This window comes from Gymnogyps californianus, chromosome 2 (assembly GCF_018139145.2).
Source record: "Gymnogyps californianus isolate 813 chromosome 2, ASM1813914v2, whole genome shotgun sequence".
Classification (NCBI taxonomy): Eukaryota; Metazoa; Chordata; class Aves; order Accipitriformes; family Cathartidae; genus Gymnogyps; species Gymnogyps californianus.
The window spans coordinates 161,395,783-161,409,155 of NC_059472.1; the positions used below are offsets into that span (position 1 = coordinate 161,395,783).

The following is a 13,373-nucleotide window of genomic DNA, read 5'->3' on the forward strand; positions in this document are numbered from 1 at the left end:
TCTCAGGCTCTTTTCTAGGTGTTTGCAAAACCCCGTGGGATCTGCTGGCAGCCACCCAAAAGAGTGCAGCACTTACTTAAGGCTGCCCTAACCTGGTCCAAACGCACTCCAAGCACAGAGGAGGTTTAACACCTTGCCCTTCACCTGCCACCCCCAGCCGGTGTCAGCAACGTCGGCCGTCGCACAAAGCGGAATGACCAGGGAGAGTCGGCAGCTCCCGAGCCCCAAGCTCGCAGCGTTGCAACCTGGCTAGCCTTACACCGAGGACAGGAAGATTTTCTTTTGCCCTTCTGCTCGTCCATCTCATGTAGAGGCTTTCTAGATAACCTCTATGCAAGCAAAATGATCTGATGATGGGACCTGTATTTATTCACCTTGAGCTTTTAATGGAAGGAGGACAGAGTGCTTTACAGGCACAGAGCAAGAGATTAATAGATTGCCATCACTGAAGGCTGTCACAGTCACCAGGATTGTTACCAAGAAGCGATTTCGGTATTGTTACCACCAATTTGGGAGCACATTTTCCTGACGGGCATCCAGGCAGTCTTAAACATTTCAAGCAGAAGGGATTTTGCTGCCATGGCACTTGGTAATCTGTTTGAATGGTTAAGTACCATCAGCTGGTAGAAACATCTTCCTTCCACTGAATTTAAGATGCATTGACTTCAACTCACTGCAACACGCACTCTTGGAATTAGAGATATTTATTTTTTTTATGAGCTAAGCATCACCAATGCTGTATTTGGATTTTACAGGGAAACCGAGGCAGAGAGCTTGAAAGCAGGACATTAAAATGAATGTCTAAAGTTCGGTACCGTAGTCCGCTTACATAAACACTGTGCTTTTCCTAACTCCTGGCCACTGGCTTTTGCAACAGCCAGAGCTTTTGTACCTGAGGTTCAGGGAAGTCCCTCTACGAGCTGCGAGAGCAGCACAGTCTGGTGTTTCAAGGGAATTTGAATGCTGGTTTCTCATCACTAAAATGCATAGTAGTGCTCAAGGGCATAAGACAAAGCTGTCGGCCACAGTAACCTTAAGTACAGTGAATCTCAATGAAGAAAATACCTGAAAGGAACCTCAAACATCAGGCAGACCTTTGACGCTATGTCCTGGGTTAAAAAAAGATAGAAAATGCAGTCCTTTACCAATTAAGCATATACCGTCATTGCAGAATTAGTCATATGATGTCCGTAATCCTCCTTGTCTGAGCACAGAAGTCTCCAACTTGAGTGTGGGCGTGCTTTGGTTCCCGGCGAGCTGGCATGACTTGGGGGTATGGATTAGAGCCTGGATTCTCCTTTTTGGGGGCGGGTAACATGCTAACGGTACAGCTACCATCCAGCGTCAACTGTCCTCCAGAGCCTTCTCGCAATTAAGTTCCCCGCCCAATAGGCCAGACAAGTTCTCCCAGATTTAAAGGGAAATAATTATACGACGACTCCGCTAGTTACAGCGGTAAAAATGAGCTATGCCCCAGAAGTCCTAACAAAATCCACGGACGACTAAAACGACGCTAAAGATCCAACCTGAACAAAGCTTTGGCATGCGGCTCTGACACCGGCTGACACGTGCCAGTTGCTGGTATTTACACTTTAATCAAAATACAACTGAAAACCAAGGGAAAAGTTCAAATTCTGGAGGACGGCAAAACTGCCAGTTTATGGACATCTCAGTAACAGATCCCTTTGCCTGTTATATTCCCCTCTAATCTGTCAACATCTGATGCCTTGCTCTTTAGTCTGGAGCTAAGAAAAGCTATCAAAAAATACCTTCGTATAGTTTAGGGCCCATTCTGTCTGCCGTATCACTCGCTATTTTTACCGGCCGCACTGAAGCCAGACCGCAAAGGGCAAATTTGTCAACATGGGTGGGCTTTTTTAGTGCGAAAACCAAGGGCTCGTACAGACAGTAGCAAAGACCATCTGCATCCACGTCTGGAAGTTCAGGGTCTAATTTAAAGCTGCTTCAAATATAGAAATTCCAGCAAAGCTAATTGTAGCTGCATTATGGAGAGGTGACAGCAGCGAGTCCTTAGAAAGCTGGGGAAGGTTTAAATCTGCCTCAGGTCTGTTGCCTTTACAGTTAGGCAAAGCCATCGGGAGCAGAGTCCGGCTGATACTGGGTATAAATCCTACTGGGAAATTCTGCAGGTGAGATACTGACCACACAGCAACGGCATTTCTTGAAAATAAGGATAAAATTCTTTAGCAAAACCACCTTTTCTCCACATGTTGAGAACTGTGCAACATTGCCCTGCTGTATTAATTGGTCTGTGCTTTTAAAAGCTTCCTAATTCTGCTCACAACTGAGAACTTAGCTTACCGTTATATCAAGAAACTGCTTCATAGTGTGGGTTGGTTATTACTGGGAAGCACTTAATTACAATAAAATGTGTAGTTAAAGTGACAATTTATTTACTCAAGGTTATGAATATAAATTGTTTTTTCTTACCCATGCACTTTGAAATGGGAAGGCAGAGGCTGGGATCCCAGGAGTTTCTTTAGGCTGAGTGATTTCCTACAAGCAGCTTTAGGAACCGATATGGAAACTGCAGCCTGTGAACCAGTTTGCTGTCTCGGGGCCGCAGCACACATTTCTCACCTGTTGCATGTAATGCAAGTTTTGCTTAAGAAGACTGGAAACAGGTCCCTTTAATTGCACCAGAGCTCTGTAACCTGCAACGAACCAACGCCGAGCTGAAAAATAAATCCCCGTTAGTGAATACTTGAAGTGATAAAGGAAACGTTGGGTCCCCTTCCCCCAGTATTTTCCATGTTTTATAACACCTCTGTCAGTATAAATTTCCATTCACTGAAGAAATTACATTTCATGAGAGCTACAATAGGATTTTAAGATAAATGACATGTGAGCACTGCAGTTTTGTACAGGCTTAAGTGATCCAAGTATCTTTATCACGTGCGGGGTATCAAAATACATGGATTTGACTTGTTACAACAGTCACACGAGAAAGATTGAGTGTCATATGAGGCTGCAAAGCATAAAACCATCTTAGCTAAAATTTATTTTAGCACGGGATGGTTTTTTAACTGTTGAGTATAATTATTTAAAAATGGTCGGAGCTGTGCAGCTCTAATGATAACTGGAAACAGAAAAAAACTCTTGAAAACACCGCTTGTAAGGGCACTTCCTGCAAGCGCTGCCTGCTCTTAACACTTGCTACCTTCGTTCATCGCTATTTCCGAAATTCTTGGAGGCTGACGAAGTTTTTAAGTGTCATCTTGCTAAGGCTGTAACATTATCTCCAGTGACAATACTCACTCCTGGGCTTTTATGTTGCAAGCAGAGAAAACATTTTAGCTTTTCAGGAGGGTAAACATCTCCCTGTGAAACAATGTAAGCAAGACGGACTGCAATTTAATAAACGAAAATTCAGGGTATCATTTATCCCTGGGGAAAAATCGCCCTGGGTCCGGCGCTCTGTCGGTCTGCTCTTTGCAGCATCGCCTGGGCCACGCAGCAGCACGCCGTCCCGGTGCAAAAGGCCATGCTACGCCCGCCCTATTGGGTGGCTTTAGGACAACACCCGAAGAGCTCCGGGCCCGTTTCCTCAAAAGCGATGACAGCCGCGTGATAAACGTGCTCCCAGGTCTCTGCCCGTAAAGCACAAATTCAGGCACTGTGAAACGGGGCTTTTCATAGCGCAGCGATTAAAAATAGGAGCAGCGTCGGCCAGGGAGCGGTTCAGCCTGGGCAGGGACGCAGGCCAAGCGATCGCTACGTTAGCCACGCTGCCTGCTCCCGAGGGCTACTATTTTCCTGGTATGAATCAAATGTCTCATTTTAGCTAATCGTGGGGATGCCGGTACAGTGAAACACTGGGTCATATTTTATCACCCCACACATTTCTCCATACTTCAGCCACTTGGTAGCTGTTTAAGAACTTACTCCTCGAATGAAATAAGCAGAAATATTGACCCGTTATTTGCTTTCGAATGAAACAAGCAGCCTTATAGGAAATATTGACCCATTATTTGTCTCTTCTCTTGAGGCTCCAAATGCATCCCGAGCTGCTGCAGCCCATAGCCAGGACATTTACTTCTCCTTCGACCGCTGTTTTGCATTCCCTTTTGCACCCTGCGTGGCCTTCTCAGTGATTTGTCCCACAAGCGTCCGATGACAAAATCAGTCCTCGCTGCCTCCAGATTAAAAAAACCCAAACCCTACTTGTGAGTGCTTGTTTCTGAATAAATAGGGATCATCCCTGACCCATCTCTTTGACAGACATGTCTCCTTATTTTCCATCCTTGGTTTGACTAGCTGGGTGACTTTACCCACCCTGCTTTTTCCGTGCCACAGACCTGCCCAGCACTAGCTCTTCGTGGGCTTGGTTTTGCTGCTTTTTGCTCCAAAAATTATTTTCTTGAGCATTTTTTGTAGCTTTACCAATTGCATTGCCCGTCGGTGCACGCATTAGCTGTTACTTTCCCGCAAGAGTATCGTGTTTAAAGTCGCAGCCACTACATTCCTGCTGATGTATTCTTCTTTACTTATAGTAAACATATGAATGAGGTATGATACCATGAATGACACTATTAATCAGTTTATTGCAACTGCACCTAGGAATCCCATTCACAGTTAAGACCTTGCTTAGGTCTTAACTAGTGCAAGTGCTGTACGTATATAAAAAAAGTCTCCAGCTTCAAAGAGGTTACTAGCCCTTATAAAAGCTTCCTGAAGTTTCCTGCGAACTTCTTACTGTAAAAAAACACACATACTTCTTCTTGGAACAAAACGCTTCTCAAACTTTTAAAAGAATGATTCATATTTACTCTTATCTCCCTCCAGAGGAAAAAGCAAATGGTTTTAGAAATATTTTCAGCCTTACTCCTCATCGGACAAATTAGAGGGAGCTGCCCTGCGATTCACCACCGTGCGCAGGAGCTCTGCCGGCGCGCAGCGTCCGTGCCGCAGCCCTTTCTCCCGACGAGTCAGCGGACCTCGCAGACCCCAAGTCTTGGGAATGACCCAACTTCAGCATCTTCCCTTCCTCTTCCTTCCCCTTAACATTCCTTTGGTGCTCCCTAATGCCGTATTATTTAGTTATAATTAAAATAAATTGCGGAGAGAGTTCAATTCCTGTAACCCTGGCAATAGGCAAAACCTTATTAACCCTGAAACGGCCTGGAAATTGATTCTGCTGAGGTGCCCCTTCAGCCCTGGCACCCCTGGACACTGTCCCTCAGCCATCGCTCCTGCACCATCTGGGGCTCAAGGGACTTTTTTGGGTGCGGGGGGCTCCGGGGCGGGCGGGACACGAGCAGGGACAACACATTCCCACCAGCCTGGAAGAGAAGGATTGTTTTTCCTACAAGGACACGGTTTATTCCTACCCCCGGGGGGGGGGGGGGGTGTGCGCTGCTCTCTCCCCTGGGAAGGCGGCGGGCGCGGGGGGGGGGGGGGGGGGGGGGGCTTCCCGGCGGCCACCCCCTTTCCCCGAGAGGCCGCGGAGCCTTCGCCCCGCGCCCCTCCATCCTCCACCTCTCCCCTCTCGCCACCGCTGCCCCCATCCCTCCCCCCCCCGGGGTCTCCCCGCGGGGGGGGGGGGGGGGGGGGGGGGGGCGGCGCGGGCGGGGCGCGGCGCTCCGCGGGGCGCGGCCGTGACGGGCAGCGCCGCTCCCCACTCAGCGGCCGCGGAGCCCCCGCGCCGCTCCGCCCCCCTCCAGCCTCTTTGTATCAAACATCCGGGTTTCCCCCGCTGGCTCCGCTTTGGCTTCTCCCTTTTTTTAGAAGCCATTTTGGACTCGGTTCAGGTTTTTTTTTTTTTTTTAATTATTAAAAAAAAAAAACAACAAACAAAAAACAAACCTCCCCTTCCCCCCCGCTTTTTTTTTTTCGCCTTTTCTTCCCCCCCCCCCCCCCTTCCCCCGTACATGGCAACTCCCGACCCAGCCTCTGCTCCCGCCGCCCCCTCGCTCCGCGCCCCGCGCAGCCCGCGATGCCGCGGCGCGGCCCGCCGCCGCCGCCAGCCCCCCGCCGCCGCTGCTCCGCGCCCGCTCCGCGCCTCTTCCGCGGGCTCTTGCCTGCCGCTCAGCAGCCACCCTGGATGCGGGGTCGGTAACCTTGCAAAGTTTCTCTGCTGCTGCCGCCGCCGCCGCCGCCGCCGCCCCGCTCGCTGCCGGCGCTGGGAGCGCGTGTGCGTTGCACGGGGAAGCGGAGCGTGTGTGTGTCGGGGAGGGGGGTGTGTGTGTGTTGCGTGTGCGTTGCGCGCCTTGCACACGGCTGCGCGTGCATTGCGCGGGGAGGGGAAGGGGGGGGTGCGCGCACGCGGGCGTGTGCGTGTGCGCTCGCCCCTGCTGCTGGGGGAGCCGGAGGGGCTGGGTTGGGAGGAGGAGGAGGAGGAGGAGGAGGAGGGGGAGTCGGTGTGTGGTGCACGCCGCGCTCCCAGCACAAAAGCCCAGGGAAAGAAACTCTTGGAAAGCTCGGAGCAAACGCCGGGGCCAGGCAGGAGCAGGTCGAACCGTCCGGGGCTGTTCCTCTCCACTGGATACATTTTGCAACTGCGAAGGAATTAAATCCGATTTTTTTTTTTCCCCCTAGGATTTTTTTCTTCTTTTTTCTTTTTAAGAGAGAGAGAGGGCAGAGCCTCGCTTCTCCCCCCTTCTTTCACTCTCTCGATCTTTTTATTTTTATTTTTGTTTCCCTTGGGGATAGAGGGGCACACGAGGAAAAAAAAGTAAAGGAATATGATTGCTTCGTGGCTGACTTTCGCCTTGCTTTGTGGAACTTTCTGTGCAGGTAAGTGCATTTCTGCGTGTTTACCTCCCGCTCGGGCTTACGGTCGCCTCTCCAAATGCAGAATTGAATGGGCCGTGCAATTATTTGCAGCCACCCTCCAAAACAGAGCAGAGCAACCAGCGAGCCTGCAAACTGGGGAATAACCCCACCGCTGCCATCTGCTTAATTTTCTTTATTATTACTACTATTTCTTTTTTTTTTTTTGCTTTTCACCCCTTCACCTCCCCCTCCGTTTTCTCCCTGCTCGCAGGACGAGCCTTCCCGTGCTGCTTTTTGTTCCCTTCAGGCAGCCTGTGGGAATTAATGGCAATGTAAACACGGCGCGATATCGAGGAAACTTTACAAAAATGGGCATTTACTTCTGGGCGGGTGCTGCCGGAGTGGGGCGGGGGGGGGGGGGGGGGGGGGGAAGCCGGGGAGTTTGCGGTGGCGGGGGGGGAGAAGTTGGGAGCAGCGGGAGGAGACCTGGGGGTTGCTCCGAAATGGTGCGGAGCCGCTCAGGTAGTGGCCATGTGTGCGCCCCGCTCCTGCCGGGCTGCGGTTGTGTAACCCGGGGGGGGTGTGTGTGTGGAGGGTAGCCCCCCTCCGCCCCGAGGGGGACCCCCCCCCCCCCCGGTTCCCCCTCAGAGCCCCCCGGGACGCCGCGGTCCCGTCGGGATTTGCCTGTTAGGACGAAACGAGCCGTTTGGGGCTGGCTGGCGCTGCGGGGAGCTGGGAGAAAGTTGGGAAAAAGGGGGTGTGCGGAGCGGGGGGGGGAGTGGTGTGTGTGTGCCTGAGGGGAGCATCCCCCGAGAGGAGGCTTTTGTGGCGGGAGGGGTGTTTATTTTGGGTGTTCTTCATCCCATTTATTTGACGGAACTGGGCTGGCCCCCGAACTTCAGCTCCAACCTGCGGGGTGCGCGTTTTGCCGAGGGACGCGGGGTGGAAGTTAGCCGAAAGCCCGGGCACGGCCGGGGGAGCGGGAGGGGGCACCCGGGCAGCGCTCTGGGGGGCGGGGGGGAGGGTTCTCCATGGGGTGCCCCATCCCACAGCCCTCGGGAGGCGAGAGGGGTCAGACCCCCTCTGCACCCCCCCCCCCTCCCCCAGCCCTGAAAACGCGGGCACGCTTGAAATCCCCACGCTCCCCACTTTCCCTCCTTGTTTTTATTTTTTTTTTAATTTTTTTCCCCCCATTCCTTTTTATTATTGCTGCATATTCCCTAGGAGAAACCGGGGCGGCAGCAATTTTGCCCCCTACGCCCCCGATCACCACGACACCCCTGACATCCCCCACCCCCTACCCCCCCGGGGCTGACCCTGCCGCCCCTCACCACGGCGCTGGGCAGTAACTTGTTACGTTACCTCCATTTCCCAGCCCGGTGTGTGTGGTGGAAGGGGGGGGGGGCTGTTTGTGGCCGAGGGCTTCCCGGGGGCAGGGTGTGGGAGGCAGCGATGCTGCAGCCGTGCCCTTTCCCCGCTCCGCGATGGGCAACCGGGGAGTTCCCGTCGGCTTTGCCATCGCGGCTTCATTGTATTGCAAAGCGGGTGGGAGTGCGTGTGTGTGTGTGTGGGGTGGGGGGGTTCCCCGCGTGTGTGTGTGTCCCCTGCCCCGGGGAAGGGGCTGCCCGGCGGGGCCGGGGTACGGGGCAGGGAGCGGGCGGCGGAGCCGGCCCCGGGGCGCTCCTGCAGCCGGGCTTCCTTTGTTCCGAGTGCCCATTAAATATGCACTGCCACCGCCTGCCTTTGGCATTATAAACAGTGCCATCGCTTAATTATTTTTTTTTAAGTCACACCGAAAGCGTGAGGCGGGGGGGGAGGGGAAGGCAAGGCAATAAAAAGGGAGCGGGCAATAAAAATTTAAAAAAAAAAAAAATAATAAAAATTGATGGTGAGCAAAGCCAGCTTGGGCTTTTTTATCTGATCGCTGGGACACTTGTACGCAGCTTTGTTTCCATGTGTTGGGAAGGGGGTTGTGCGGGCTTGTATTTACATAGCAGTGCTGAGGGAGAGCAGGTATTTTGGAAGAAGGCAGGCGGGGGGGGTGTGTGTGTGTGTGTGTGCCATCAGTATTCGTGGTGCTCGGCGTTGCTATCATCACAACAGCTCTCTTGGCTGGAAAATTCTATTATGTGCATAAAGGAGATTTATGGTCAATGTATTTTCTTTCCATATATCTTGGAATCCTTTTATCTCGGGTGATTCAATAAAAGAGATGGCTTCCGGGTTTTTTTTTTTTGTTTTGTTTTGTTTTTGTTTTGGGTACGGGGTTGGGTTTTTGTTTGGTTTTGTTTTTTTAACCTGATCCTATGGCTGTGTGCGTATAGTGGCAGAAATCTAAGTTGGAGGAAAAAAGCAATTGCTTTAAAAAAATTAACCCTGAAAGCTTCTTAAATGTGTCATGTTATGAAAAGGATAATATGATAGGGCATACCTATGCTGACTTTTTCTCCCCCCGAAAATACAATAAAGAAACCCCAGAAAATGAATATAATTCTGTTTATTTGGAAAGGTCCTCTTGAATCATCATGTCAGTGCATTAGCAATTCTGTAAATCCCTCCCTCTCTTTTAAAGCCTTCCTGCCTTTCTTGTGATATTTATGAGTATTTATCAACGTGATCTTCATTGTCCAGTTTTTCCTAAAGCTGTTCAGTCAAAAAAACCCGAAGAAATCAACCTCAAATACCCAAAGTTGCAGTGTGTTGCTGGGATTCATAGCACTGGGCTTTGCTTGAAGTATGTCTTTTGTGTGTGTACATGTTAGGACTGTGTGAAAGTGGTGGGCTTTTCAAAAATCGCTTGACCTCCATTGTTGATGCTTCTCATCGCTACCTTGGCTGGCTGTAACAAAGCAAGCACGAGCTGCTATTCTTGGGGGAAAAAAAAAAAAGATCTGTTATGCTTAATTTTTGGAATACTGAGGATTCATTGAGGAAAACATTATGTTCATTTTTAGCCCTTTGTTTGCAAATTTTCTGCAGCCCAAATGTTCAGAAATCATGTTTTAATCTATGAGCTTTAGAAAATACAGAAGGTGTAAAAGGATTTGTCTTGCAGAATGCATTGCTAACACGTTTTCCCCGAGCCATTACATTACTTTTATTTTGGTGCAAGTTTAAGTAATGCCATGCAGCAATGAACTGTGCTGCAAATGGATCTGGTCTCCTCTTTCACTGTCTTGTATTTATCCTCTTGTGCTTGAAAAAGGGAATAAAACTGGCTTCATTAGCTTGCTAATTAAACACAATGAAGTGCATGGCCCAAGGTTAATGGCAATGGCCTTTAAAAACACAAAACTCTTGAACAGGTGTTTGGGATATATATTTTTTTAATCTGTCATCAAATCTAGATAATTATCCCACCGAGATAGCCATTGTCACAGTTCTGTGGAGAAGAAAATGCTATGTTAGAGATGTGAGTGCGCAGTGTATTATTTTTAGTGGCATTATTTATAAACACCTCTCCAGGTCCTGCACAGCCTGTGGTTTAACTCCCCCCTTCTCCCCCCCCCTCCACTGCAAAGCATCTTCTGCATCTTCCCTTTGGTGTATGTTTTTGTGGATCAGGTAGGGTTAAAAATTCAGTCTCCCTGGACCGGAGTGAGAGTCTAACCTGAGCCTGGGTAGTTAGCTAAAGTATTTACACGTTGAAATTTCTGCCATTTCTTGTGTCTTTGAGCAGCCCATCCAGGCTGTAATGCTCCTGCTCGCTTGATGAGATAGTAAGAAACGGCCAATTAAAGCGGAGGTCTCTTACTCTCTGCGTTGGAGCTGTCACCAGCCTCCTGTCCACTCTGGTCTCCATCAGCTAAAACACGCTTGTCAGGTTTTTTTGTGCTTTACGTGACGCAACAGTTGTAGACCTCCCCTGCTGCCACTGAATAGATGGTAGAGAAGAAAGAAACAGGCCAGCCTCACTTTTTTCCTTCCTTTTTTTTTGTTGTTTTTGTTCTCTTCTCTCCCTCCCACCGTTTTTTTTTCCCCCCTTCCCCACCACGCATGCACTCCTCGCTTTGCACATCAACCTAGAGGGGTTTCCTGGCTTCACCAGTTCTAGGAAGCAGGACCCGCACACAGGTTGAGATGGAAGAGGGCCAGCTTTTGGAGCGTTGGTAATGGGATGACAGGACCAGCCCAGGAATCCCGCTGCTGTGATTTGCATCGTGCCTGTCCAGGGGGTGGGTTCCTCTGCAGAAGTCTTGCAGGTGTAAAAGGAACCAAGGGATGTTTATCTTAATTTATCGAGAGCGAAGGAGTTGGATGGAAGAGATGGTTTGAGGCTGGGCACCCAGCAAAGGTGTACTTGTGTGCTCTGTCCGCATGGTGCCTGTTTCTAGAAAGCCAGGACAGCTATAAAACAAAAAGAAGTCGAAGTTGCTCCACTTTTGGGCCTTGTAGTGGAAGATGTTATGGCTGTCATATTTCAGGGTCTACTTTTAGAAGCATTTCTAAAATTGAATGTTAATAGTAGTTGACCATGTGGAGCTGCACTAGAATAGTCAGAATTAAATGGGATTTTAGTGGCACTGCATCTTTCAAGCCCCGTAAAATATAGCACCTTTCTACCAAACACACCCAGGACAGTTATTTCGAGCTTAACATAGTAGCTGTAGTCTAAAAGTTGCGGAAGCAACTTGATAACCCCCCTGCTTCTGGCTGTACGTGGCCAAGGCAAGGTAATTTGCTGGATGCCCCTTCTCCAGGGACTACCGCACCCAGCGCCGGGGGCACGGCCTCTCCTTACGGTGCCTCCCATCCCTCGCCTGGAAATCTGTGTATCCAGCCGCATCAGCCGACGCTGAAGAAGCGTAGCTGTAATTTGGGAAGGGTGAGGGCAGGGGAGAGAACCTGGTTGAGTTCAGTGGTAATCAAGACCCAAGTGAATGCCCTGATGGGATCTTACCCTCAGCTTCGGTGACCGAAGAACTACTTACGCGCTGAAAAAGGCTTGCGAAGGCAACTCTTAGGAAGTCAGGGTTGGTCGGTACCTGCTTCAGAGTTGGCTTTTTCTTGCTGTTGGACTGAAGGAGTGGTGTCAGAAAGGTGGCAGCATTTTCCAGGTTCCTTGGTCAGCTGCGGGCAGCAATGCGGGCAGCGTGGTGCCATGCCTTGGCACTACCGCAGTACCCCGGCTCCGGCGCTCTCGCTGTAACAAAACATTGTGGGAAGTTGGGAAATGGGAACCGCAGAGCGTAATCTCTGCTTTAAAGAGGTGTTGTCTTTCTCTTTTATCCCTCCTTGGCCTTTGATTTTAAAACTAGCAGGGGGGTGTGATTTTCTTGCCTGGCCAATAGCGCTGCCTGGATCTGAATTATTCAGTGTAGCACTTGGCATTCTGCACTCTGTTCCCACTTAAGCTCTTTTTCGCCTGTTCCTTCATGTGGAGATTTTCACATCAGTGAAATTGGATGTGTTTAAGAGAGGTGTTTGTGGCTGCAGCATTCACCAGTGTAAGCTTTCCTCTCCCCTGCCTTTCCCCTCCATTAACCATTGAGGATCAACTAATGTCTAATCTCTTCTCTTCATTATTATTTCATTCTGAAATAATTTTGTATCTCTGTAGTCATTTGTTCCTTTAAGGTATATTAAAAAAAAAAAAAATACATCACTTCCCCCCTGCCCAAATCTTCCTTGTAAGTTTTCTTGGAGCCACTGAAGTCAGAGGGGCAGAGAAGTAAATTAAAGATGAAACGCTCTGCCTGCATTTTGCAGACCCAGCACATTTTGTGCTAAGATTTGAATATTACCGTTGGTCTTCTTCACCAGTTTCATGTTCTTTTCTCTCTGTCATCTTCCTCCTTTACTACAGTATAGCTTCAATTCAAACTAAAAGTTAAGAGTGGCAATTGTCAGTGTACACTGTAAAATAATAATATGCTTCCCTCCAGCACACAAGTGCCTCTTATTTCGCCAGTATTTGAGTCTTGTCGCTCTGATTATGTTATTGCATGTGGCATTGGTCCATCATCCTACTTAAGAAAAAAATACGTTACTGATGTCTAGGTGCCTTGAAAAATACGGATCCTCTTTTGCAAAGTGCTGTTTGTGTAGAGAGAAGGTCCCTGCCCCGAAAACACTGAGCAGAGGGGCCAAGCGTGAGAAACTGTTACTGTCTGCAAGTGCTCGCTGCTGCATGGTGAAGTGGCTTACCCAAGGTCACACCAAATATTTTGTACCTAGACTAAAAAAATAAGCTGCGTAAGGAAGTGTTTCTGTATCGGGTAAAATCAGGCTTTAACCTGGTAGTGTGCTCTGGCCACCTTATGTGATTTTTTTTTTTTTTTTTTCTTTTGGTGACTTTGGGGGTGGTTGGTGTGTTTTTGATCTTAGAGAAGATCCTTCCCTTTTGGGTTGAGTTTCCCAAAAGCAGGGACTGGCTCATGCATACAGGTTGGTAAATTTAAATATAAAAGAAACACAGCAGAAGAAGCGAGCCTGTTTGTGCTTGGCTGGAGGAAGATGTGAATTACCCATTTCTCATTAATAATTCTGCAATTTCCAGCTTGGTGTGCCGTTTCATCGCAGCTTCGGTTTCGGATCTTAGGGGAGGTTTGTGGGCAGGAGGTTGCTCGGAGGAGGGCGCGGGGCTGGGTGCGGGCAGGGCTGCCTCGCAGGCGCTGGGCAGGAGGCAGCCTGGACCT

General features: G+C 49.6%; 1 protein-coding gene across 1 annotated transcript in view; it reads left to right on the forward strand.

The window, feature by feature from the left end:
* Nucleotides 1-6,675: 6,675 nt before the first annotated feature.
* The window catches only part of ACVR2B (activin A receptor type 2B), a 100,323-nt gene continuing 93,625 nt past the window's right edge, over nucleotides 6,676-13,373 (forward strand). Inside the window, exon 1 of the mRNA XM_050892275.1 lies at nucleotides 6,676-6,756. Within this exon, the coding sequence (XP_050748232.1) occupies nucleotides 6,705-6,756 (52 nt within the window). The 5' untranslated portion in view covers nucleotides 6,676-6,704. The remainder of the gene's footprint in view (nucleotides 6,757-13,373) is intronic.